The following is a 27,182-nucleotide window of genomic DNA, read 5'->3' as shown; positions in this document are numbered from 1 at the left end:
TGTTACAAACCATGAGGGTATGCATACATTCCCAACAGCCATGTATATTTACAAAGCCATTAAAGAGTACATTCAAGAAAAATGATACTTTACTGTAAAGACAGAACGTTGGCATTTTTAATATGTTCTAAATAATAGTAACCTCAAGGAACTTCTCATAGGTAAAGGTTGTCAGGTGACAGATATGAAAGCATTGGTTTCTTTCTTTCCTAAAGCATTATATTTTGGTTTTAGAAACAAATTATCTTTTCAGAAATCAGGAGCCTCAAAAATCAATTTTTGGATACCATTTCAGAGGTATCACATTTGCAGAAAAAGGATATACTAATTTGTTCAATCCCATTTTTCCCCCCTGCTCAATGTCTTGTTTGTAGCTTCTTAGTATAAGGATTGTGATTAATAGCAAGGATATGAATGAAGCATTTTGCTCTTAAGCATGTGTTTATCACATATGACCATGCAAACATTAGAAATGCACAGAAAACTACTGAGTGGCATGTGAGAGATGCAGGTACCCACGTGAAACATCAAAAAACATCTTGGAGGCAAATGTGAAGAATGGATGGTAATGAAGTTGTTTTGGTTCAACACAAGCAAAAGAGGCATATTATGTTTCAAGTCTGGATATGATTTCATTTAAACTGACTTTTCCATCTTCCTGATGATGGTCAAAGTCAAGGGCCACACAGCTTCAGGATTTCAGGGTGTTTTGCCAGGAACAGCCACCAGTTGCAAGTACTGGATGTGCCAGAAGCTGAGAGAATCCGACCTGTTTCAGAGGAATTTAGGCCTTTCTGTTCCAAACATAAATGTCAGCTGGCTTGCTACCCACAGAGAGAAATGGAAACATATGTCTATCTAGGGCATGTATCCTGTCATTAGTTATTTAGCAGATTGGACTTGTGGTAACTATTTGCCTCCAAATCTCTACAGCCTTTGCTGAATCCTTTTGTCTCAAAAGCCAGAAAATCTTTTCCTTGGACTATATCACAATGTAAGATTTAGGTGTTTGCATGATAATTCCCAAAGAGCAAGTAAAACCCAGACATAGCTGTTGAGGAGTACACTGCAAATGAGACACAGGCTGTATGAGTAAGTTTATCCAGGCCTGTGCTCTTCTCAGCAGGGTACATATACATATGTATGTATACAAACCACAATGAAAATGGCTCTGAAGTGTACATATGTCCAGTATACACAAGGGACAAGGAGAAAAAGGCAGTTTTCAGATCAAGAAGGGAGCTAATTTGGTGAGGCACAGATCCCAAGACAGGCTGGGATATTTACCTTGCGAGTAGCTCTTCTGTTGTCTCATTTTGACTTGTTCTTTCTAACACTAGATGCTTTCCTGGCCTTTCAGGTGTTGGTAACTACTGGTAAAACAAATATTCAGCAATTTAGGAAAATGTTTTTTCTTCCACCTCTAAACCCACTTCTCATGCATGCTTTGAATGGCTGCATCTTTTGAAGACTGTAGTGCTAGAATACAGAGAAATTCTTCATTTCTAACCTGTACCATGATTATTTGAGTAAGCTGTAATGTTCTTAGTGTAAGCACTCAGATCTTTCAGGTTTTCAGTGTAAAGGCCGTTACAAATAGTTAGGGAATAATAAATATCTGCCATATACTGCAGCAAGAGATGAAATTTCCCAGGTGGGAATTCATCAACATAATGATACAGAACACTGCTGACTGTGGTTGAAATACTTCCCACCTCTTGTCCCTGGGCTAAGCTGTTCCTGACCTTTAGGTGGGTCCACAGATGTGAAGAGAAGCTATGAAGCACTTCCTCTCTGCTCTCTGCACGTAGACCACAGGATGGCTTGGGACAGCTGACGTGCCTGGCTGGAATCTCTTCCAATGTTAATGTTTCATCATTCACTTCAGAAGAGCTTGGCCTCCAACTCTGTAGTCTCTTCTTTTCTAACATTGTCAGAATACCTTCTCACTCTGCTCTGTCTACTTCTATACTAGTCTCATGTTAATATTTCCCTGGACATATTCTACTTTACCACTCGGAGCTTCCAGCAAGGAGGCTTCTGAAAGTGTTCAGTATTTACTGGAGGTTTCTGAGGGCATGGCAGCACAGGGAGAGCTGCTGTACATACTTCATCATACACATGGTAGGTTACAAATTCATGTACACTATACCAGTATGTCAGTATGTCCCACATGTTATGAAAGCCTCTCTATATGACAGCACTAAGACTGATGTTTTCTATTTGGAACTCTTCAGATTGTAAGCAGTGGCTAAGGTCTAACATCCTGCTCCCCACAGAAAAAAGCCCATGGGAAGGTCTCCTACCAAGCACAAGAAACTAAAAAACCCTCAAGGTATCTTGTGCTCTAAATGCACCTTTTCAGAAATATGATTTAGTTCCACTTAGGTGCTTCAGCTTGCAAAAACCCAGCAAGGTTTGGTTTTTCTCACGCTCTGATTCACGAGCAAGACTTGAATCCTCTCAACAGCAGATCCATCCACCGCAGTCAGAAGAATAAATAAATTAACAGGTTGAATTGAATTGATTGCAGCTCAGAAAACACCTGGTTAGAGTTTTGAAGCCCGTGCATCCCCTCCGACTCTTCCTCCCTCCCAGCCGGCCGCTCCTTGGAGCGCAGGGGAGGGGTGAGAGGGATGGGGACGCAACTCACAGCCCCGCTTCCCAAAAGTAGGTCTGTGCTACTTCTGAAGTCCTCGCTTTCCAGAACAAAAAACCCAAAACGGTCGTTCGTCGGAGCAGGGTTTTTGTTTGAGGCTCGGGATCACCTCAGAGGGAAAGGAGGGGGATGTCCGGCTCCCCAGCGCGCCTTCGGCTCGTTCTTTGAAAACAAAGCACCGACCGACAAATAACGCTGACAGGGTTGCAAAGGCGATAAAAAAAGAGGGAGAAAAGTCATCACCACAACGACAACAACAAAATCCATCCCTCCTATCAGCACTTTATCACCTGCATGTGCCTGGAAGGAGGCTCTTCCCTCCGCTGAGGGCACGGGAGAGAAAAAAATCAGCTTAGGAAAGCAAAGTTTGAACAGCAAATTCCTGTTATTTCAAAGCGCCCCATGTGACAGGATATTTCCTTATCATTTGGAGCGCAGAGCTTTCCCCTGCTCCAGCAGCCCCTCTCAGCGCGCAGGGACCTGCCCGCGGGAAGCCCCGCGCCGCGCAGCCGAGCTGCGGGAAGCCTTCCTCGCACCGCCTCTGCGCTCCTCTGCTCGCCATGGCTCCCCCTCTGCTCCTGTTTCTCCTCGCACTTCTCCCTCGGGTGTTTTCGCTGCTGGGTAAGTGCCCGCAGGGGCTGTCCGGGATGAGGGGTGCCGAAAACAGGGCAGGGTGGCGGCGGGTACCGAGCTCGGTCTCAGCGGGACGGCAGAGAGCAGCCGCGCAGGGGAAGCCTTCGGTCATTTTAACCCTCTTGGGGCTACCTGAGGGCAGCCTTTATGAGGCTCTCCCTGAGACCAACCGGCCTCCCCCACACTCCCTATACCTTCTCCTCCTCACCTGCACCCTGGCAAAGCTGAGGTGGCTTTTTGGGTAGCCCGTATCCCCTGGGTGCCAAAGTCATCACTAGTGGTGCCTCAGTTTCCCCCATTGCTCCAGGAACTCAATCCCTAATGGGTTTAATACTGTCACCTAGCTGTGCCTCAGATACCTCCTCATAACCAAGGTCTGCAGAAGGGCTCAGCTTTTCCTCTGGTCTTCAATGGGTCTAAGGATATGTGTTTGACAGATGGCTTTTGGAGGGGGGGTTAAGGTACCTGAGGTGTTGGCAGGGGTTAGAGCTGTGAAAACAGGTGAAAGCTGTGTTTCTCTGTGAAACCTGGAGCTTGCACCTGCTCACTCTGAGAATTAACTTGATTTCCAGCACACAGCTAATTTTGCAGTGAAAGTTTTGCATCTGCTTCTTCCAAAAGCCTCTCAGCATCCTCCACTCTCCAGCTTGAGATCTACTGCAGCAAAGCTTCATAGCCCTGTCTTGTAACTGTTACTGCTTTGTGTAATTAGCAGCAATCATTGTAGGCCATCTGGTAAGCAAGAGCCTGTGTGGGGATGACAGTCATCCTACCTGTTTGCTGCCTCATTCCTCTCCCTTCTCTTGCTTTTGGTCTACTCCTCTGGTGTTCTCTATTTGTGTTTAACACCTGTAGCACTCACTGGCTTCATGAGTAACTTCTTGCTTTACACTTGCATAATCTGTGGTAGTTTGCCATCACTGCAGAGTGTGAAGCTTCCTTGGCATACTGGAAATTTCTACTGTAAAAAAGATACTTTGGTAGTGAAAATTTACAGGACTTGGTACAATCCTTTGGATATAAGCTGGGGCCAGAGATAGACAAATAGTCACAGTGTGGTGGGTGGAAAAAAAGAAGCCTGTAAGGAACATTCTATTAGGATTTACTTGGGATATTCGAGGGAAAAGATGCTAAAACTCCCTGAATGGGTTATAATGTTGAGGTAAGTTGGTTCCTGTGCCTGGTATGTTCTTGTGCATGGAGGAAGAACCTCCTTCCAGGAGTAACACAAGTACCAAGACAGCAATACTCATGGTTACACAGCAGTGGACCTTTAAGTGTACCACCCACAGCTCATCCAAAGTGAGGAGTGGCACTCTTATGGGAGCTCTATAACAAATGTTGCTACAAAGCAGGGAAAGGTCATACAAGTAATTCTACTGAGCATGTTTTACAGATCCAACCCATCATGTTGACAGGAGTGGTATCAAGTGTTTACACTGAAGAATTGACAGGGCACAGAAAGTGTTGCACAAATACCTGGCATGTTTCATATTCTTCTCCCCTGATAACTCACACGGAAAGTGTTGCATGGGAACACTGTTTGGTGTCCCAGCAGGTAGAATAAACACAGAAATAAAGCTGTTACCTACAGCAAAACAGGACCATGCTACAAGTCTCCTCTATGGTCACAGATAAGACAGAAGCAGCTCTTGAGGGGAAGGAAATCCTGTAGCTATGGTCTCAGCCACAGTTGCTCCTGCATCCTGCTATCTCCTGTTCTGTTCTTCTCTTTTGGTGCCAACTTATTTTCACTGCCTGTTTGGCTATTTTGGCCCTTTAGCTGCTTACTTGTGTATTTTTCCCTGTCAGATCCCTTTGTATGCTGAAACCCTTGTATAAGCATATCAGTGTTATGTTTATACACTGCTAACACTTTGCAAAGGTACAGTCAGAAGAGCAGGAGGCCCAAGATTTGTCATTTTAAATTGTTTCTCCTTTTTTCCTCCTCCAGGCATTTTTATTCAGCTTTCTAAGCTTGTTTCTGAAGCCAAAACTCTTCACCCTTTTAGGCTTTGGTACAGCAATCCAAGCTTTTGACTTTGGCACACCATTTTCATGTTCATAGCATCCTCTCTTCGACACCATAAGCTGCATAAAATCAGGAGTGTTGTTTTAGGCCACAGCTAGAATTTTAGCAGTTAGAAAGACCAGGCAGTGTTTTCCATGTGTGTTAAAATGCCTGATATCTCTTTTACCTAGAAACTTGAAATAAGGTTTCAGGAAAAGGAGAGTTGCAAGCTCTGCATATATCAGTTTACAGTAACATTGTGCTAAATGCTAGTAGAAAAGCAGAATTGAAAAAGTTATCACCATCAGTGATAATTATACATTTCCTTGTATTGTCTGTGAGTAAAACAGATTGGCAAAAGGAAACAAATTCAGTCTCCAGTGCTCATTGATTTTACACTACTTCCCAGTGAGCTGGAAGCCAAAGGACAGGAGAAGGAAGTTGAGCCATGGATGAGATAAGTCTAGGTCAGCTCTTTCTCTGAGAGAGAGGTTATTTGTGTCCAGGTTGTTCTTCTGAAGCAAAGTATGATTGTTTCCCCACTGGAGCCAGAGCAAAGAAGTAAAAATATTCTGTAGTTTACCTGGTTTCCCCTTAAATATTTCTCAGTTATAGGATTTGTTTAATTTGGTAATCATACAGTAAAATAAATAACATTTTATTTAGCTTAAATCCCCAGGGTCATATAAGTTAGTATTTCTCTTTCCTAGCTTGTAGTCCAGTTAAAATATAGCTTTAAGACCTTGTGTATCCTGTTACATTGTACAATCCAGTATCACAGAGAACTATTAGGTTACCATGCTAAAATGTATCTGAAGGGGATCAGAGGGGAAAATTTCTGAGTCTTTGATCAAGACCAGCTCAGAAGTGTTGCACTCCACAGTTCATCCCAGTGTAAGGGATGTAAAAAACTATTCTAGTGGTTACAGTTTTGAAACAAACCTTGAATACACGAAAATGCATGCTCTGAAGTACTGCTGACTGAGAGGAAGGAATAACTTTGGGAGCTGCAAAGAGCCTTGTGGTTTTTCTTAAGTCATTAGCAGGGACTTCAGACAATGGCAGATCGCAGTGCTGTCAGTATTTCGTTCATAATGGAGAAATGTAAGAAAGGAGAAAGAAGTCACTGATTACTGCAGCTCAGTGCAAACGGAATGTGCTGCTCTAAGGCTACAAATAGTCTGTGTATAGAAAGCTCAAAACAATATCCTTCTCTTCAGTTAAGACTGAGGATTTTAGCTGAGCTTATGGGACAGAACTCCCACCTGTTGGGAAATGAAGCCTCAGGAGTTTAGTGTCTGTTGTCATCTCCTCACACCTGGGAGCCAAGGAACAAGGAGTCAGTGCTGCTGGAGTACTCAGTGTCAGGGTCTGTGGGGTAGGATGTGTGTGCTCCCTTGTTTTAGTAACTCCTATGGATGAGCTTGGGATAATACTACAAGTGTGTTTTTTCTCTTTAACCCATGCATCAGGTGACACTAGCTCTGCATATCTGCTGCCTTGTGCTTTTGAGCATAGATGCTTTCACTACCACAAAGTACTTGAAATGTCCTCACATTTGAACTAATGGCATTTCACAGTCCCTTTAACAGATGCAGGCCACAGGAGTAGAGTACTTCTTTTGCTGAGTGGATAGTGAGATTTTAACCCCAGGACTACTCTCCAGATTAATGTTTCTTTTAGATAGTAGGTAAGATTACTTCAAACCCAATGATACCAGTGTTTTTTGTCTTGCAGATACTAGCATCTTCTTAATATATAATGAAGATCACAAGCGCTGTGTGCTGGCTCAAAGCTCTAATTCAGTGACTACTACTCCTTGTGTTCAAGAAAATGAGTCACAAAAATTCAGGTGGGTCTCAGATCACCAGCTTATGAGCGTAGCATTCAAATTGTGCTTGGGAGTGCCTTCGAAGAAAGACTGGGTTCCGATCACTCTGTATCCCTGTGACAAGGCTAGTGAACTTCAGCGATGGGAATGCAGAAATGAGACTCTCTTTGCAATCCAAGGGGAAGATTTGTTTTTCAACTATGGAAACAGACAGGAAAGGAATATTATGCTGTACAAGGGATCTGGTTTATGGAGTAGGTGGAAAGTCTACGGAACCACAGACGATCTATGTTCTCGAGGCTATGAAGGTAAAGTTCTGTAACTTAATTTCTTTATTGTGTATCTAATGAAAACCTTTAGAAGTGTAGGACAATTTCCTTCACCTAATTAGTGATCAGTAAGTGTGACCTCTGGTGAAATCAGCAATACTTGAGTGTGTTTTATGGTTTTTGAGGGATTCATTTTGCTTTGTTGTCAGTTTTGCCAGAGTTCTGAGAGACATTTAACCATGCATGGCAGGGATTCATGTGGAGATGGGAAAATAGCTATGCTAACTCAAGACATGTGTATAACTATAATGTAAGAGTTAATGATAGCTTTCACTATTGATATGTTTACAAAATGATGTAGTTTAAGTGTATACTCAGTTGATTATGTGGTGTTTCTGTTTTTGGGGAGCAAATATTAATTGTTCTGTATTGATTCAGTTAACTGTTGATATGTTCAGCTCCATTCTATGGAAGATGCTTTCCTAGGTGTTTGAAGTGAGTCTCAGAGTTAGCACTGAAGTGTTAGACAAAGAAATAAGATATTTTAAATAGTTAGATTTGACAAAATTTATGTATCATCCATCCATCCATGTATTGACATATCTGATATTTGGGAATACATTTAGCTTCCTATTAAGTGTTCTTTGGTAAACATAAATGGTCACAGGGGGAGTTGTGGATTCATCTTCTGTGGCTTACACAGTGACAGATTTCAGTACTAATTCTTGATGTAAAGCCAGGATAAAATAAACCCTAGCAAAGCAAATGATGTGAAAGGAGATGGGGGATATGGACCCCTGGCCTGTCCTCTCTTCCTCCTTTGTGAGACAGTCGCCTTGGTATGCCACCTCTCCTGCAGTCCCTGTCAAGTAGTGTTCCTCTGTATATCCCCCCACAAGTGCATGTGTATTATATGTGCACACACAGAAAGCTACTCTAGTTACTTTCATGTTTCATTGAGTGAGGTTTCTGATTAAAAAGCTATCTTTAGATACAAAAAGAACTTTTATTTGTGCATAGTAGGTTGGAACCACTCTGTGGTATGTGTCTTTCAAGTTTATATGTACGTGCTCTCCCCTGTCTAAAATGGTCAGCAACTGAGAGAGTTATTGGCAGGAGAATTAGCAGCTGTTTGTGCTTAAAAAGAGAATTGCTTAACTCTGTGGATTTGATGCTTTTGGTTGTTCTGTATGTAATATTTTGCATGGGAATGTACTTGTCTAGGCTCAGTCAGTTCCAGTCAGTGGTCTCCTCAAGCAGTAAAAGTTTGCCTTGTTGTGAACATGGGTATCAGTTTAGACCTAGAGAGTAAAATTACCAGTGTCCCAATTGTAGTACAGGTTGCACACTAAGCTAGCAAGTTCTTCTTGCTATAATGCACTGCAATGTGATCATAAAGCTGAACTGATGTATATCCCATCTGATGCATATCCCATGCTTATCACTGCTTATACATTTTTAATTTGTTGTGTCTCCTTAGATACCTACACAGTGAAAGGGAATGCCAATGGAGCACCTTGTGTGTTCCCTTTTAAGTTTGGTGGTAAATGGTATGCTACCTGCACAGATGCTGGCAGATCAGATGGCTGGTTCTGGTGTGGAACCACTGCAGACTTCGATGTTGACAAGTTGTATGGATTTTGCCCGCTTGAATGTAAGTCTGCATGTTCATGATTCTGCTGTGCTGTTATTCAGCTGCTTGGAAACGCTGGTGTCCTTCTCTTGTGCTTTGCAGTACAAAATACAGTTTGAAAGGATGCATTTCTCTGTCTCCAATTCATCCTGCTAACCTTTTAGGAACTACTTACATATGCAAATACAGGGCTGAACATAAAAAACCAAATTGACCAGCCACATCCAGATGAAAGTGTGTTAATCATAAGCTGGAATCTGTAATTACAGCACTTGAAGAGAAAGTTAATTAGATGTAAAACTGTTACATCAGTATATACAAAAGGCCATGTAGAAATTTGTGCAGCAGAATTGCAAGCTAGAAGACAGCTTAACTGAAAATTAAGCCTGCCTTGTAGAATGAGTGGCCTTTTAAACTCGAAGGAAAACAGGAACTTTTACTGAATCCTAGTATTTCCTAAATCTCTTGTAGTTTTATATTTAAAACCAATAAGAAGTATTTGTATTCTCAACTTCTTGGTGTGAGTATAGTCAGACTTTCAACTGTAGTACTGTGAATTTACAGAACCTGATTTAGAAATGTTGCTAGTCCTGTAAGCAAATTGGTGTCATATGCCTCTAGGTATTGAATTCTATTACATATGAAGAAGGTTCTCTGAACTTCTGTAAAATATATACTAAGCATTTTTTTCTGTAAGCCACTTCTTCTGTCATGCTGAGAGAGGTAACCTTTCTTTCCTTCTTAGTTGCTGTGTTTTGCTATAAAGCTCCAGCTGACCACAGTCAGAGCTAAGGAGAAAAATATGTCTCTTTTTTTTTTGATGTGAAGAGAACAGTTTGGGTTGATCTGGTTTGATGATGCAGTATTGGTGTCCTTGCTTGATTTCCATGAATGTTGCATTCATCCTTTCAGACAAATCAAAATTACATATTTGTTTGTGTTTGGGGTTTTGGTTTTGATTTTTTTTCAAGATATTAAGAACATTTTTGGAGTATCAGTCTCATTAACTACAGCATGTGCAAGATCAACCCAAGAATGCTACTTGTCTAGCACTCTTCGAGTACAGCAAATAAGAGGCATCTTTAACATTTTGTTTAATTCTTTGTTATAATTCAAGGAAATTACAGATGGCTGTAATTGTTTTTGGAAAAAGCTGTTTTACTCTGATTGCCTGCATGTTTCCTTCCTGATTCATCAGAAGTGATGATAAAATATTCCAGTTGAAATCATGTGTTTTAATGAGAGACAGGCTGTGGTGGCAAAAGTTTTAGCCCTATGAAAGAGGAATTCAGTGCATGAGAGAGTGAGAAGTTCATGCATTTCAACAGCACCTTTAAATGTAGAGTATTAAAGTCTTTGTATGTTAAAGTTAATCTAATAAGATGAAAGTGTTTGTTGTTTCTTAAGCTGGAGGAGCAAATGTACTGATATAAAAATACATGATACAAATTATTACAGTTGTTTATACTGTTTGTATGGACATACTGTGAAATGATCACCATCAAATCAGTCACTTTTTTCATTGTGAGCAAAACTGGCTCAAATGTTCTCTAAAAAGAAGAGGACACGTGACTAAGAGCAGTTATTATACTCTATAGAGGTGTAGAAATTTGACCAGTGGATGTAACATCATTGTATGACTCTTTGTTTGGTGCTTTAAGAAGAGATGCTGGTACAATGGCAGTAGAAACTTAAATCCCACAGGAAGAAACTGGGAAGTGTTGCTACATCAGCCAGTTTTTAACAGCTTAGGACACACTGGTTCTTTACAGATTACACTGTCTTTTTGAACTGTATGTTGAACGATATAAAAGTAGGTGCTGGTGAAGAAAACAGGTTGCATAGTCTAAGACCATCAGGAGAGTGAGCCTTGAGGTGTGCCTGTATTCAAGTGGGTACAAGTCCATTGAGGTCCCTTTCTTGAGAGGTGAAAGAGGTAAAATTTCTGTGAAGAATTTAGAATGCCTTAGAAGTGATGAAAAAAAACTTACTGGGGATTTGGGAGGAAACAAAAAGTACAGGAAATATTTAGTTAGTCTTAGCCTGGTATGCCAATTATTGGGCAAACCTACATCCTTTTATTCATTCAAAAATACTGAATTTATTGTTTTGGACAGGCTTTTTCCCCATGCTGGCATTTCAAGGTGTTTTGAAGGGCTTTTCATTGTGGTGAATTGTGGTCTGACGAATTGGTCACCTAAATTTTATCAGATTTCTTCTGATCTGGCTGCAACTCATAACCTGACTTTGGATTTCTCTGATTTGCTTAGGAAAAATAAAGAGAGGAGCACTTTAGGAGAAGGTATCTAGGTGAAGATAAACATGTAAAGGGAGTTTAGTATAATTTAGACTTTTTTAGTATTGTCAGCATTATATCTTTATATAGTCTATTATAAATTCATGTACACCATAATGTCTTTATTATGAGATTCCTTCTCTACTGTATGTTCAGAGAAGCAGCAATGGCAGTCATTGTATAGACTGACAAGATTTACATTGTTTTCATTTGCTTCTATTCCATCTGTGCAATTTCCAAGGGTATTGGACTGAGACTCCAACTTGCTCTGGATGGATAACTACACAAACAAGAACACTGTATTTCAGCTTACAATTTTGAAATCAAAATCTCTTAAGATTCTTCAAATTCCAAATTCAGGAGAATTTAGTTCTAAAATATCTAATTCAGCTTCTCTTTTCTTGTTTCCAGGGACAGCAAGCTTTAAACAATTGCATATAGACTTTCCAAAATTCTGCTCTGTTGCAGGCATTTGAACTCATAGAACTCAAATGCCTTAAAACAAGTTTTCCAAGGTTCAGGATTAAATACTGTTTGTATGAAAGACCAAAGTTCTACAGGAGAGCACCATATGCAAGATAACAATAAATTATGAGGCTGGAGGAGTGAGGTGAAAGGTTGGACGAATGCCTGAAACTAGTTCACCTCTTCCTCTGTAATAACTGTGCAAGATTTATAAAACCCTTTCTATCAAGCCAGAGCCAGTTTTCTTTACTGAATTATAGATTTGACTAATTTTGCACTCTCCATTTTATCCCAGGCTTGTACTTGTACACAGGAATTTATGGTCTTGTAGAACATAGTGTAGCAAAGAAATTTTGCTTTCTGATTGTCATAAAATATTTTGCACATAAGTTGATTTGTGGATAATGATAATGGGATAAAAGTTCTCTTTTTTAACCAATTTTGCAGTAGGATAGATGTGATTCTTTTAATAAGAATATTTTGAAGAGGAGTAGCTTGTATTATCTATAGACTAACAGATTTAGTACAGGAAAAAGTGGAACTGGTTACTGACCTGCTGACATTTAACAAGTATCATCCTTTGTCCCGAGCTTTGTTTATTGTACTGTTTTCCTTTTATTTGCATACTTAAGTTTTATGAGCTTTCTGAATTCAGAAATAGGAAAAGACCTATCTCTTAAATTTTTCACAACTTGCAACTTGAGAAACTCTGATACAGGCTACAGGAATTTCAGTCTTTTCCCTATTGTCAGCAGACATACAGTGATCTCTACTATATTGTGCTTTTGTCATGCAACTTTAATCTCTTTGCTTGATATTTATCTCAGTGTTAGTTTCCAATTTTGGCAGAGCAAGATCAGTGAAACAAGCTGCCCAGAGGGGTTGTGGAGTCTCCTTCCTTGGAAGTCTTCAAGACCTGCTTCTGCAGGGGGATTAGACTTGCTGATCAAAAAAGGTCTCTTCCAACCCTACCATTCTATGATTCTATGACACCATTTTCAATTGCTTGTTGTGGAGCTTCAGTTGAGACAAGCCAGGAAAGACTGCAGCAGTGCAAGAAGTGTAATATATTCTGGGGCCACTTAGACCTTGACAATGATGTTTTCACATTTGGCATTGTCTAAACCTGCCAAGTTGAAGTATTCAGGGAGATCCCAGTCAGGTCACACAGCACGGAGGAGAAACCATGATGGCATGTCAAGATAAATGCATAAGACAAAGACTGCAGAAAAGTGTGATATGGATGCTGATAGTGTAAATTTTGCATTTGATGCTTGGACCCCCTGATTGGCTTCATCACAGCAAGCAAATCCATACCTTCTTCACATAATACCTAAAATGAGTAAAGACATTGAGGTTTCTTGTCTTAGAAGAGTGGTCAGCTTGAGATACACTTCTAGCTAGCATGAGTCTGGAAGCTTTTAGTCTTTTTCTCCACAACTTTTTTTTTCAGCATGACTTTAGCCACTCATCTACCTTAAACAGCAGCTTTGTTACACTAAAGATTAGTGACCTCTTTTCATTACCTGTGTACTATCTTAACACTGATGTCATGCTTTAGCCCTGCCCTGGATTTACTGATACGTTAGGACTTCTTTCAAACCAGTTGTCTATTGCAGTGTTTAGGCTTTGTGTCTTTTTGCTACACAATTAATTCTGTATTTTCTCTGTCTTCATGATCGGTTACAGCATTTCTTTTTCTCCCTACAGTTAACAGTATTGACTTTTTGTGGAATACAGATCCTTTAACAAATGTCCAGTACCAGATAAACTCGGAGGCAGCTCTGAAATGGCACCAGGCAAGAAAAAGCTGCCAACAACAGAAGGCAGAGTTACTAAGCATCACAGAACTGCATGAACAAACATACCTGACAGGTAGGGTAGTATGAGCATTGTTGTAACATAGATACTTATATAACATGTTCCATCTTGAAAACGGTTATTTCTTCAGTTCTGGTAATTAGCAGATTTAAATTGTAATCTTGAATGCTTCAGCTGGGAAAAACAGATAGATAATGATTATTTTATCCTCATTAGATATTACCAAAAAACCCATAACCATTGAGTGTAAGTCTCTGGATGCAGCCATCCAGCCAGTTCCTTATCCATCTAACAGTCCCTCCATCAAATCTATAGTTCTCCAATTTAGAGGAGTGATAAACATATTTTTAATGCTATGAACAGCCTGTTCTGTCTCAACTTCTGCTTTCAATTTAAGGATTTCATCAAAACATTCATCTTTTTTTTTTTTTCACTGAGCATGATGAAATTATTGTTGAAATTAATGCTCAAGGGAGCAGTCTGGCACTAACATACAGGAGTGAGTTAATACTAGATGTGGTTTAATTGCAAACTAGTAGATATGGCTGCCAAGTGTGTGTGTAAATCAGTTATTCCTTCTATAGCTGCCCTTAAAGTACCTGAATTTCCAGTTGCGTTCAGTTGTTGGTTGTTTTTACCACAATTTGTTTGTATAGAAGTAGCACTGGAACACATGAATACATTGGTGCCAAATCAGGTTGTGTATGACATTCTAGTCCTTTCCAGTGCTTAACCACCTCTCCTTTTTCTTTTACCACCTCTTCTTTTAACCTTGCCATGCATCAACTGGTACTCATAATAATGATATCAAAGACAAGTTAAATATATACAACAAAATTACATACTGGTGTGAAGCAATAAATAAATGATATATGTTGCACAGTGATTTTCTAAGAACTATGCAGAAATACTTAAAAAAAATCAGCAGCCAACCAACTGGGCTTCCCAGTCTCATACAAAAGGCAGAGACAGACAACTGAGTAATAATGGCTATAAATAATGCTAGGGAATTCAGCAGGACTGTGCACAAGCATGCTATTTCTAAGTGCTTTCCAGAACTGGAGCAATAAATTGGAACCCAATTTGAAAGGAGCCTGACTTATTTTGGCTAAAGAAGTGAAATCAGATGAATCTGAAAAATGTACAAGCTGTACCATTGAAGATGTTTTTGATGATGCATTTTCATGTAGTTTGGTAAAATGAAAAGAGATTTTTAACTTCACAATATTTTGTAAATTTGAAACTCACCGTTGTTAATTTCATTGGAAGAGAAAGTACACAATAGGAAACTATTCACATATAGTTTTATTAAACTGATTTTTAGCTTTGTGGCCTTTTATGAAGCTTTATCAACTGAATATTTTGTAACTCTGGAAAAACAGGTTTGTTTCGTGTTTATGATCATTGGTTTACAAAGAGCACCCAGGAGTGTCATTTTATTTTCAGTTGTAACAAAATTCTCCACACTTAAAAATGTGAAAACTCTAAAACTCCAGTGATCCATGTAAGATGAGATGTTTTGCATGTTTAGTGTAGCCACCTTAACTAAAAGGTTAAAAGCTGTTAAAACTCGTACTGGGAAAAAAAGATAAGCAGAAAGTTTAGCTAGAATGCAGCTCTCAAGTCTTGAGAAAGTGTTTACTCCTTTCCCTGTTATAATAGATTATAATGGAGATAATCCATTATCTCTCTTTGTTACCTAGGTTTGACTGGCAGACTGAGTTCTGCTCTCTGGTTTGGTCTCAACAGCTTGAGTTTCAACAGCGGATGGCAGTGGGTTGGTGGTGCTCCGTTTCGATACTTAAATTGGGTTCCAGGTAAGGTTGAAGATGCTGCTACTCAGTTTAGAAGGCAGAAATTGGGGCTATTGTGTAAGATATTTTCTAGTACTCTGTTCTCCTGCAGTTATTGAGCTTGTTTTGATGTTGAAAGATCCTGGCTGTGGCTATAAACAGAGTGAGTAATGGCCCTTATGCTAGGGGTACACACTGGGCTTAATTTAGTATTCACAATGGAAATGGTAGCCTCAAAATCTGGAGGAAACTTTAAAAACTCATGTATTTGCACTTCTTTTTTGCATCTTCTTAATTTACTTTATATCTATGTGAATGCAGAATAAATCTGATGCTATAGATGTCTTCGTTTATAAGGTTAGACTGGTCAGTATAACACATAATGTGTAATGAATGGAACATGTTAGGCTAGTCTACTGTAAGGTAAACTCAGCTACTTCACACCTGTACTTGCAATGTTGAACTCTGGTGCCATTATTAAAAAGCTAGTCTCTATACCATCTGCACACATGATAAAGAAGAAGTGCTTTTCTAGTTTACTATTCAGAGTGCCTATGTCTTTTTGCAGGACTCTTGTTCCCTTGCAATAGCTTTTCAGGAAGCCTTTGCAAACTAATTTAATGTAGATGTCTGAAGTCAGGCAGAGTAAATACCTTCACTGAACATGTCACATGCATTTAATCTGCAGTAACTATAAATGCATGCTCCTTTGTATTGCACAGTGGCTTCCTTGTGTAGATAATGCAAAAAGCACTTTTTAGGTGGGCAAACTTATTGAGTAGGTAAGCTTTGAACAGTGAATTGAACCACTTTATAAATAGCTCTCCAATGGGGTTAACACACAAAGCAAACACATGGGCTGAACTGCAAGTTACTGTGAAAGTATTTATAGGTCTGTCATCCAAGTGCACTGCTGATGATCTGAAGGTAACAAAGAGTGAGGGAAATGGATTGTGATGTGGAGCCGAAGCAGCAAGGGATGCTTTTCATGGCTATTAAACCTACAGACAACTCACAGTAGCCATGTAAAGAATTTGATAGGTTTCGGTGTAACCAAAATGGGCCCCATTTAACTCTTTATGTTCTTTAATGTCTTCATGAAGTCTTTCCTGACTTCACTTTGTCTCATCCCTGTTAATCTGTACATTCAAGACCTGACTCTTCTTCCACTAGTGCATTTTGAAAGAACTTGTGGAAACTTCATATTCTTCCATCTCATGAACCCTAAATAAATAACAGAAAAACATGACCAAAGTTACCAACGTTTAGACTAAATTTATGCTGGTTAGGCATTTGGGAGAGGAATTGTCAATAGCTGATTTTATTTTGTGCATTAAAGCAATTTAAATCTGCATTTTTGAAGCAAGCAGAGCCTTTTCTCCTATGGGAATACTAACTGTAAGCTAAGGTAATGAAATTGCAATATAAGTGAGCAATCTTGCCCACTAAAGGCCAGTGTTTTGCTGTTTATTGCTGAGTATACCGTCACTTGCTTGTTATATAGTATAGTGGCATGTTTAGAAATGAAAGAAAATCCATGTGAAGTTTAGAGCAGATCTTGAGTTCATCTGGTTTATTACAAATTTGTTCTGTTCTACAAGTTCTATTTTTCTTCCAGATGTTTCTGGTAACACTAATGCTCATCTTCAACTGAAAATATCCAAATATCCAGCTGTTGTCCTATTGTTTAGATGAGTCAACCAGAAGTTCAAGTTAGCAAAAAATTACTTACTATTTTCCTGTCTTTACTGTTATCCTAAATACAGAATTTGACTAGCTTAATGAACATTTTTTTCACCTAAAGATTACGTTTGGTGGTTAGACGTTTTTTGTCTAGAAAGTGAAAAAATCCAAACACCAGAACAGGTTCACTCTAATATCTTCCAGTAAGAGTTTGAACTCATGAAGAAACTGTTGAATTGTGAACTGGATAAATATCTCAACTTGTGGTTGCTGTGAAAAAATATCTCTTAATGAACTTTCCTGTTCAATCAAAAGGACTGTGGAGAATCACAATTGTCTAGATATTAATGTATTATATAACTAAAGCATGACACAGATTAGAATGTGAGTCTAATTGGGAAAGTAACCATGTTGTGCTTATGCTTGTTTTGTGGTTGTTGAGGTTTTGTTTTCAATTTTTTTTGGTGTGTTTTATTTGTTTTTAAGGACATCCTTCTCCAGAACCTGGAAAGATGTGTGCAGCATTAAATCCAGGCAAAGGTGCTAAGTGGGAGAACAGGGAATGCGACCAGAAACTTGGCTATATTTGTAAAAGAGGAAATGCTACTTTAGAATCTTTCATTATTCCTAAAGGTAGGTTTAGTAATAAACCCTCAACAAATTACTAGTGACCGTGTGTTCTTCATTTCTAATTCTAATAGTTGTTGCTGCACATGGTAAAACTCAGGAAAGGTCTTTGCAGACCTTTGGCTTGACCAAAATTTCCTGTAGGAGAGAACAGTGTGTACTTCCTTTTTGTTCCATCCTCTCTGTTTCCTGTACAGTAATCTTTCTTTGGTTGCTCTAAATTCTAAACTGCAGAAATGATGGAGCTCACTTTCCAAAAAGAAGCAGAACTGTCAGATTTTGTTCATAAAATAAAAAGGGTAAAAATTTAACGATCGAAAAAACTGATGTAGTTATCGAAAACCCCATGTACTCAGTGAAACTATTTCTTCTTGCTGTAGTTTTTAGTACTTATGAAATAGAGTAATTTTGCCAGCAAAAGTTTGTAATGGACCAGAGGAATTTGTAAAAATCCTTTTTAGAATGAAATAATTTTTATATATCTCTATATTTTAATAAACATATTTATATTCATAGATATACAGTTATTTGTATGTATAGAAAAGCTATTTAACCTATTTACTAATTTACTTCATATATATACAGACACTTCACAGAATGGAAGGGGTTGGAAGGGACCTTTAGAGACCATCTAGTCCAACCATTCCCCTGATAGTCTTGGTGGCCCTGTGCTGGCCTCTCTCCAGCAGTTCCCTGTCTCTCTTGAGCTGAGGAGCCCAGAACTGGACACAGGACTCCAGATGAGGCCTCATCAGGGCAGAGTAGAGAGGGAGCAGAACCTCCCTTGACCTGCTGCCCACACTCTTCTTGATGCATCCCAGGCTGCCATTGGCCTTCTTGGCCAAATGGTAGGGGTTGGAAGGGACCCTTAGAGATCATCTAGTCCAACCTCCCTGCAGAAGTAGCTCCACCTAGATCAGGTCGCATAGGAACATGTCCAGGAGGGTCTTGAAGACCTCCAAGGAAGGAGCCTCCACAACCCCTCTGGGCAGCCTGTGCCAGGGCTCCCTCACTGAAACAGTGAAATACTTTTTTCTTATATTTAAATGGAACTTTTTGTGTTCCACTTTCATCCCATCACCCCTTGTCCTGTTGCTAGCTACTATAGAAAAAAGGGATGTCCCAACCTCCTGACACCCACCCTTTAGATATTTATAAATGTTAATAAGATCTCCCCTCAGTCTCCTCTTCTTCAGACTAAACAGCCCCAGTTCCCGCAGCCTTTCCTCGTATGAAAGATGTTCTTTCTCTTTCCAGGACATAGAGGTATCTCCTAAATCCACTGGTGTTATTTTGCATAGGCTTTAGCAGCAGAAAGCAAAACCATTATTGAATTTCCCATCCATTTGTTAATATGCATTATTGGCAAACCAAATGTTTTGGAAACTCACATTTGGCTTAACAACCATGCTGCATAATGCAATTTGCTGATATACAACCAGTCCAGTCAAAAACACTTAGGCCAGAGATTTCTGCCCAGTGTGTTTTGCTTTACTGCTAAGAAAAAAAACCCCACAAGAATGAGCTAGTGTCTTGTTAGTGAATGTTTACACCAATATTTTAATACTTAAGTAATACTTTAGTATTGAAATTAAGTTTATCACTGAAAAGGAATTTTCATAGTTTGGTTATTTCCTAAAGTAAGATTTAAAGTTCTGTTAGTATGTGAATACAGCTGATAACCAGTTTAATTTGTATAGTATAATTTATATAGGTTGTCTTAAATTGTTCAATTGGCTATTGCTCAGCTTTTCAAGTTTTATACATCAGCTCTCACTGATGCCTGTAAATATATTATCAATTTAATACTTGATGCTATCATATTTAGTTTTATGGGATCTAATAGTAATTTATCTCTTACTCATTAGGTTTCTGATTCTCCATCACGACCTCCCCACCCCTCCCCACTCCTGCCCAGTTTACCAGTAATTTGGAGGAAGAACAGAAATGAGACAAAAGTTTGCAATTGTACAGAAATTCCTGAGTAAACATGGTGACAGATTAAACAGAGATTGGCAGTGCTTCATCAAATATTTTCCTAAGTGTCCCTTGGGGGGGAAGTAATAAAAACAATCAGCATGTGATCATGCAAGGTGTTAAGTGCCCTCAGTTTCAAATCATGTAAAGAAAAACTCAGGGCAGATGTTTTCCTGACTAGGGCTTCTTGAGTCAAGAAATAATCACAAATTTATACATGCACTTTGCTGTGCACTTAACATTAGACATAGAGACAATCCTTTGAAATTTTAACCCTGGAAGTTACAATTGGGTCTAACAAGGCAATTATGTAAGGGCTGTGTGACAGAAGAACACTCTACAATAGAATGCAAAAACTATGTCCAAAACAAAGCAGAGAAACATCTTTACAGAATATTTATTTCTCTTGTGGATGAAGATTTTAGGAAGTCAGTTGCTGTTTGGGTTGTTGTAGCAGAAGTGTTGTTTTTCCAGCAGGATTTCACACCACTGTGTACATCAAAGCGATGCAGAATCTTAGGGCTTTAAAGCATTTGCCATGTAATAGAGCAAAGGGGATTAATAGGAACCTTATAATTTCACCTGCAAAACTTGATGGTGTCTCCATCTACCTCCTGAGTGACTGCCAAAATAGATTTCATCCCAATCCAACATAGTGTAGTGATCTTAAGGTATTGTTTCCAAATGTTTCATGAAACATTTGATTAGAGGAACACAAATCCTCTTAATGTCACTGTTGTGGCTGCTCTGGGAGCTCCCAGACCACAGAGGATGGATATGAAAGAGAGAAACTGGAATACCTGCATCACAAAACAAGCTTCAGCTAGTACTTTCAACCTTTTAGACACCACAATCACTGTGAGATCTTCAAACTTTAGGAAGTCAAGCTTATAGTTTGCAAAGGTATTTGCTCTCTACTTGAGGAATAACCATTCTGTGCTTGCAATCTTAGTTTCTGTATCTTGATGTATTCCACAGTAAATTCAGCAGTCTGACATTTGGGACAACATTTTTTAGACATTAATGTGATCTCTTTTGTTCCATCTTACATAGCAGATGGTGTAATTTGCATTTCTACTTTTGCTGAAGTCAAATGAAGTTCAGGGAGTAGTAGTTGTTTCCATTAGGATGAAAAAAAATAGATTTTATGGCTTTGTGTTGTCATGTGTTTTCTTTAAAAGGAGAACTGGACAGCACAGAGTTGGTTTTTGCTGAGTACTGGAAGTGAAGAACTGAAGACTTTCACTGGGAGATCCCCAGCTATGTCATTCAATACACCAAAAAAACTTGGTTGTCAACTGCTTTTCTTGTTTTGTATCCAGCATAAATTTGCTGGTGTTACTGAATTTACAACCAAAAGATTCTCCCACCCTGCATCGCCGCTTTAGTGTTTACAGTAATCGTCTCACACTCTCCATTGGTCTGAAAAGGAGACTCTCATTGGGGAATAAATACCTTTGTGACCATCTTTATAGCCATCTGAACTGCTGATGTGCAGAAGGGTGCACTAAGTGTGCTGGAAGAGCATATATGCCCAGATTTTTTTTCCCAAAGCAATTCTGTGACTGTTATAGCAAAGCACTGTAAATGCATATGCTCAGAGCTGAGCCCAGACACAGGACAATTAGGCAGCTGTTTGAAACATCTACATCACACCATCAGATCAGCATCAGACTGACCTTCACAGCAGCATTTGCCACCTCTGTCATCTCTCATTTCACTCGACTCCACCATATACATTTAGTTTGTTTTTATGGGGTTCCCCTACTCTCCATTGCAATTCTTCCTCTCCTGTGTCAGGATTGATGGGGCTCTGATGAAGCACTGAGCCTCTGATCCTGGAGTGATAAAGATCCTCACTTGTTTGGGGGGGAAAAATTATGTCTCCATAAATACATTTTGTAAGGCCAGGTTCTTACCATGCAGATGCACATTAAGGAATAGAAAGAGAAATGTTGACATGAGGGGTAGAAAAATGCTAAAGCATAGCTCTGCAGACCTTGCTGCTCAGTATGTATGTATGCATATAAAAGTCAAAACTGTGTTTTATGGTGATGTTCAATTCTGCCTTTTCACAAGAGGTAAGCACTTGGTTGCAGTGATAGTGTTTAAAAAAATCTGGAAGTTTCAACCTTTAATCATGCAGATTGCTATCCCTGTACATATATTTCAGCTGTGCTTTTCTTCATTGAGAAAATGTACGTGTCATTTGTTTGCTAAACCTTTCCTTACATGATTTGCAATTAAGAATTCTGATACTCTTCATGGTAATTTTTCTTTTCAGAGACTAATGTGCCTATAAAATGTCCTGATCATTGGATGTCATATGCTGGTCACTGTTACATAATTCACAGGGACCCCAAAATATGGAAAGATGCCTTAACATCTTGCAGGAAAGAGGATGGGGATCTGGCAAGCATCCATAACGTTGAAGAGTACAGCTTTGTTCTTTCTCAGCTTGGGTATCGTGAGTATTTTTTTTACAATAACATGTATAGATTTCTACTAAGAACAAAGAGTTTTGAATGTCTTACCTATTAATAAAAGGAGGAGACTCTTAAAAAAAATACATATTTCCTATTCAGTGTATGCAGAAAGAGTTTAAAAAAGTCTTTGAGAGAAAAGAAACCCCAGTAAGAGAGTGCAAACCAAACAAGCCCTACCATCGCAGAAAAGCTGGGGTCAGTGTGAATTGCAACCCCAAACTCCTGTTCCTTAGGATTTGCTTCTATCTCCTTTTGTACAGATTAAAACAATTTCTAAACTTTTCAGCAGCTGGAAGGATTTTTACTGTTGGTCTGCAAAGGTAGATGAGGGGAAGCAATGTTGTTCAAAGGCAGTTTGGGAAGATTTGAGTCCTACTACCAGCATTGCCATATCCTTATTTTTAAAGTAATTCAGATTGTGAATTGTTCTGGAAAAGGAAGCTGTCTGTCCCAGCATGTGAATTCAGATGTGTCCCAAATTAAATACAGTACTTAGGTGCTTGATTTCTGAGTATATATTTGAGTTGTTCCAAGGCAAGATAGGCCACGGATGCTATGTATTCTTTAGGGGAGATGCAATCATGCTGACACTGAGGCTGTTTTGTGGTTGCTATTGCTTTACATGAACCTGATTTCACATGTAGGATCAGTTACTGCTTTTAGATGGCAGTAGCATGACCTCAACTATATGTGCTGCTTTGCAGTAACTGACCCCATGTGTGATTTAGTGCCAGGTAAGTGTGAGTTAGTTTATCCTTGACTGAAAATGCAGTAAGCTGCTTTAAGCTGCAGTGTAACAGCAGTCTTGGAGGGGCAATCGTAAAACAGCTGCTATAGTTTAGTTTTGTGTCCTAGCCAACCCCATGGCAATTCGTGCTTGTCCTCACATTCCTGAAAGAGTGATTTGTTGTTCTTTCATGAACATGGAACTTTTACTTTTTTCAAAGGAGATTATTAAAAAAGGCTTGACCTCTTGATGAGGCATTAAGAGACTTGGAAGCAGTTGGGCTCTAAAGGAAATGAGTTGCATTTTCACCCTTCTCTTTAAAAGTAGATTATTTTGTAGTTCAATGCCTTCTCCAAAGACCTTTACCAAACTGACTGCACTGCACTGTTTTTGTAAAAAGTGAATGTTTTGGGAAGGCAGATAGTCTTGAAGGAGACCAGGCTTCTCACATATGACATAATCACTGCAACAGACTATTCTGAAAGCATTCTTTTCAGAGGAGTAAAAGTGGAAAAACTAAAGGAGCCTTTTAAGGCAGTTTATGACAATATCAGATTACTCTCATTCACCACTGAGATGAGAGCACCATGTATTGCAGTGCCTAAAAAATCTTGTCTGTGGCAGAACTCTGCTGCAGTAAGTGATGTACAGAAAGAACACAAGTCTGCCTTTGCACCAAGCGATTCACAGTCCCATGATTAAAGGACGGAGGAGTTCAATGAGCTGAGTATTGTCATAGCAGCTGAGCTTTTGTTAGCATCACCCACAAAGGAGAACTTTAGAGAGGAACATGAAGAAGAATAAAGAAGTGCATTCTGGTTGTTTACGTGGAAGTCCAGCATGTGATATGGCACAAACGTGGCCCTGTGCACATCTGAGAGTGGGAAATGGCTTACACATGTGAAAAAAAATAACCTTGGTGTTTAGTCACCCAGCTTTACAGCCTGATGGAAATCTGAATCTGTCTTATTGAGGGAGGGATGTTGAGGACAGTATAGGTAAGCTATGAGGATTGATCATGCATTGATATAGTAAAAATGGGAGAGACAAGGGGAGCGAAAGAGAGGAGAGCTGACTGTTAAATTGACAGGCTGCGAGGGTGACTTTTGTAGCAGCTTGGTTGGTCAAAATGGGAAGCCTCTGTGTTCCTGTAACTAGCAGTTAGGAGGGTTGTCACAGGAGAGTTTCAAATTGTGAGTGTATGTAGGAAAACCTCCATCTGAAATGTTTTAATTAGAAAAAATTGCCTTGAGAGCAATGACCTTTAACTCTTTTACAGGCACTTTTGTTGCTAGTGAGAGCAGCCACAAAAAAGAAACAGTTAACAGTTCCATTGAAAGACCTGCTGCTGTAGCTGATGTCTTTTTGGGTGGTTTCACAATCACATTTTTAATTTCCATAGGTAAAAAACTTTAACATAGGTGGAAAAACTTGTTTTTTTTCATATTGACTGTGGTCAGTTTGGATAGGGGATGTCAGAGGAAGATTTGTAGAAGGAAGCAAGAACTATGACAGCAAACTGAATAGGAAAAACCTCTGAGTGCTGTGGATGGGTTGTAGAAATGCAAGGTCATAAATGGTGGAAAAACTGTCAAAAAATAGTCACCTTATTATGTATGAAAAATATTCATAATCAGTAAATTCTAGCAACTAAGTTAGGGGAGAGCAGCAGATGTCATCTACCTTGGCTTCTGCAAGGTTTTGACACTGTCTCCCATTACATCCTCATAGGAAAACTCAGGCAGTGTGGCTTGGATGAGTGGAAAGTGAGGTGGATCAAGAGCTGTCTGAATGACAGAGCCCAGAGGGTGGTGATCAACAGCACAGAGTCGAGTTTGAGGCCTGTGGCCAGTGGAGTTCCACAGGGATCTGTTCTGGGACCAGTCTTGTTCAATGGCTTCATCAATGACCTGGATGAGGGGATAGAGTTTACCCTCAGCAAGTTCCCTGATGGGGAACGTCCCTGATGATGGTCAGGCTGATTATAAATGCCCTTGTTTTTAATCCTCATTATTCAAATAGTTTATTCATAACAAAACTAGCTATGAATGTTATGGCAGCAATGTGTTAGACTGAAGGATTTTGAGCACATACAAATAAACTAAAAGACAGCACTGAGTATCAGAGCATTAGGAAAGGGGGCACTTCTTTCTTCACTGTACTAAAGGTAGGAGGAAAAGGGGAGGTAGCACTTTATTTAGGTGACTATTCATCTTGTTACAAGAGTTTTGAGCTGGAAAAAAAGAATGAACCTAGTTGTGTTGTAACATAAGTGAAAAAAGAGAGTATTTTGAGTGTTTTATACCAAGTTAAGCACTCTTACTGTACTGCCATTATAACGAGTGGCCTGATGGCTGGAATGGATGTATGAGCAATGTTCTGCACTCTTTATGTAACAGGGAGCCTTCATTTCCTGTGGCTACTTTTAAAAGCTTCCTGAGAACAAACTATTTTCTGTTCTAAGAAGATAAAAGTTCACATCACATGAAAGGATTGTTATCAGCCTTATTATTGTTATGTTTTAGAGCCAGCTGATGAGCTGTGGATTGGACTGAATGACCTCAAGGTTCAGATGTATTTTGAATGGAGTGACGGGACACCCGTCACCTACACCAAGTGGCTTCGTGGAGAACCCACTCATGCAAACAACAGGCAGGAGGACTGTGTTGTTATGAAGGGAAAGGTAAAGCCATGTAGCTGTTGACTTAATTATCATAATTTCATTTATCACTTGGGCGTTTGTCCAGACTAAACCACTGGAACACACAATTAGTTCAATTACATGGAGGCAAGAATAATTACAACAGCATATGATTACTTGCCTGTGTCTAGGCAGATCTATTTATAGAAGATCTAAGGTTGTAAAAGACATCTAACATTTATTTGAATATTAAAATATAACAAATTCAATGGCCAGGGTCTCCAAACATTAAGATCTGGACTCACTTGTCATGTCCTATATGCCATACTGTAAGTGTCAGCGTTCAGTGCAGCCAGATAACCCATGATTATTGCTCAGAAGTAGAGTTTCTAATGTCAGGCTGGCATGCTTAATGCTATGGTCAAGAACCAGATGAAAACACTGGTTCAGTCTGCTGGGCTTCCACAAGGGAAGGGAGAAACTATGCTCTGATAGACCAAACTTCCTCTGCCTTCACCTAACACAGTGTCTATCAGTACAGATTGAACTTAGGGTTCTCCAGCACTCAATATGTATTGAGACTTACACCTCAACCACAGAGGAGCTTTTAATTCCAACAGTGAAAGATATGTTTATGGTTGTAGTTATAGACAAAAATAGCAGCCTGCTGTTCCATTCTTCTGCTTGAGAAGAGCTGTCGTCCTTGAACTTGTGTCAGCGCTCAAAAGCGACACAGAAGGCATGATTTAGGTTTTGTCTGAGGAAATAAATGGGATTTTGATTTATGAAAGAGAAATCTGAAAAAGAACAGAAGTCTTCAAGTATACACAGCTTGTTACAGAGGTTGCAATCAATCACTCCAGCTGCTTATCTAGTAAAAAAGCAAAATGAGCTGCTTAGGGTGAGGTGGGGTTTTTTTGTGTGTTTAAGAGCAGGTTAGCTGGGAGCCAGCAGAGATATTCAAAATAGCTTCCTTCCACTCTGAGGGATTGAGATAGAGGATGTTTTGAGCTCTTGCAGCTAAAGGCTTCTTTGATTCTAAGAATGTGAACTGTTAAATCCTTATATGCCCATTGCTTTACATGGCTGGTATTTCTGCCACTCATATATGTGGCAGCAGATAATTAGCCTGTGAGGATAATGGAAAAATGGAATAACCAGACAGCAAGATGGATCAACTCCCTCTGAACAAGTGAGGAAACACAAGCCAAGTGTAATAGCTTAGCTTGCAGGGACAGAGCCTAAAGGGTAGCTTTGAAAGGGTTTAAAGGATCCCTATAACATTTTGCAAGTGTAGCTGCTGGTATATGTTATGCTTTAGTTTTTCTGCCACTCTTTTCGATAAGAAGACTCTTTTGCTTTCTATAGCAAGTAGTAAGTCAGGCTGACAAATGTCTCTTTCAAGGCTAAATTTTAAGTGCTCGATGATTTCCATCAGACCAGGTTTTGTCTTGGGTTCAAAAGTCAGTAATTTCTATTGTGAGAGTTATAGGTTAAAAACTACAATACATATTAGCTATGTACAGACTTTTTATATATATGGCTGTTGTGTGGAGAGCTGATTTTGTTATGGGTTCTTTTGAACTCTTTCAAAACACATACCTATTAAATAGTGGATCTTAATAGGAAA

General features: G+C 39.4%; 1 protein-coding gene across 4 annotated transcripts in view; it reads left to right on the top strand.

Annotated features, from left to right (window-relative positions):
* The first annotated feature begins 3,122 nt into the window (after positions 1–3,122).
* LOC133625456 (macrophage mannose receptor 1-like) overlaps positions 3,123–27,182 on the top strand; it is a 56,325-nt gene continuing 32,265 nt past the window's right edge. For 2 of the 4 annotated variants that reach the window (XM_061996177.1, XM_061996176.1), the window contains exons 1-8: positions 3,123–3,280; positions 7,041–7,442; positions 8,884–9,057; positions 13,508–13,672; positions 15,322–15,435; positions 17,581–17,727; positions 21,983–22,165; positions 25,437–25,594. In XM_061996177.1, the coding sequence (XP_061852161.1) occupies positions 3,220–3,280; positions 7,041–7,442; positions 8,884–9,057; positions 13,508–13,672; positions 15,322–15,435; positions 17,581–17,727; positions 21,983–22,165; positions 25,437–25,594 (1,404 nt within the window). In that variant the 5' untranslated portion in view covers positions 3,123–3,219. Of the gene's footprint in view, positions 3,281–7,040; positions 7,443–8,883; positions 9,058–13,507; positions 13,673–15,321; positions 15,436–17,580; positions 17,728–21,982; positions 22,166–25,436; positions 25,595–27,182 lie in introns of those variants that run through there. The other 2 variants (XM_061996178.1, XM_061996179.1) reach the window with 2 other exon arrangements.

This window comes from Colius striatus, chromosome 5 (assembly GCF_028858725.1).
Source record: "Colius striatus isolate bColStr4 chromosome 5, bColStr4.1.hap1, whole genome shotgun sequence".
Lineage (NCBI taxonomy): Eukaryota > Metazoa > Chordata > Aves > Coliiformes > Coliidae > Colius > Colius striatus.
The sequence above is the reverse complement of the archived record's forward strand: the minus strand, read 5'-3'. Positions and strand labels throughout refer to the sequence as shown.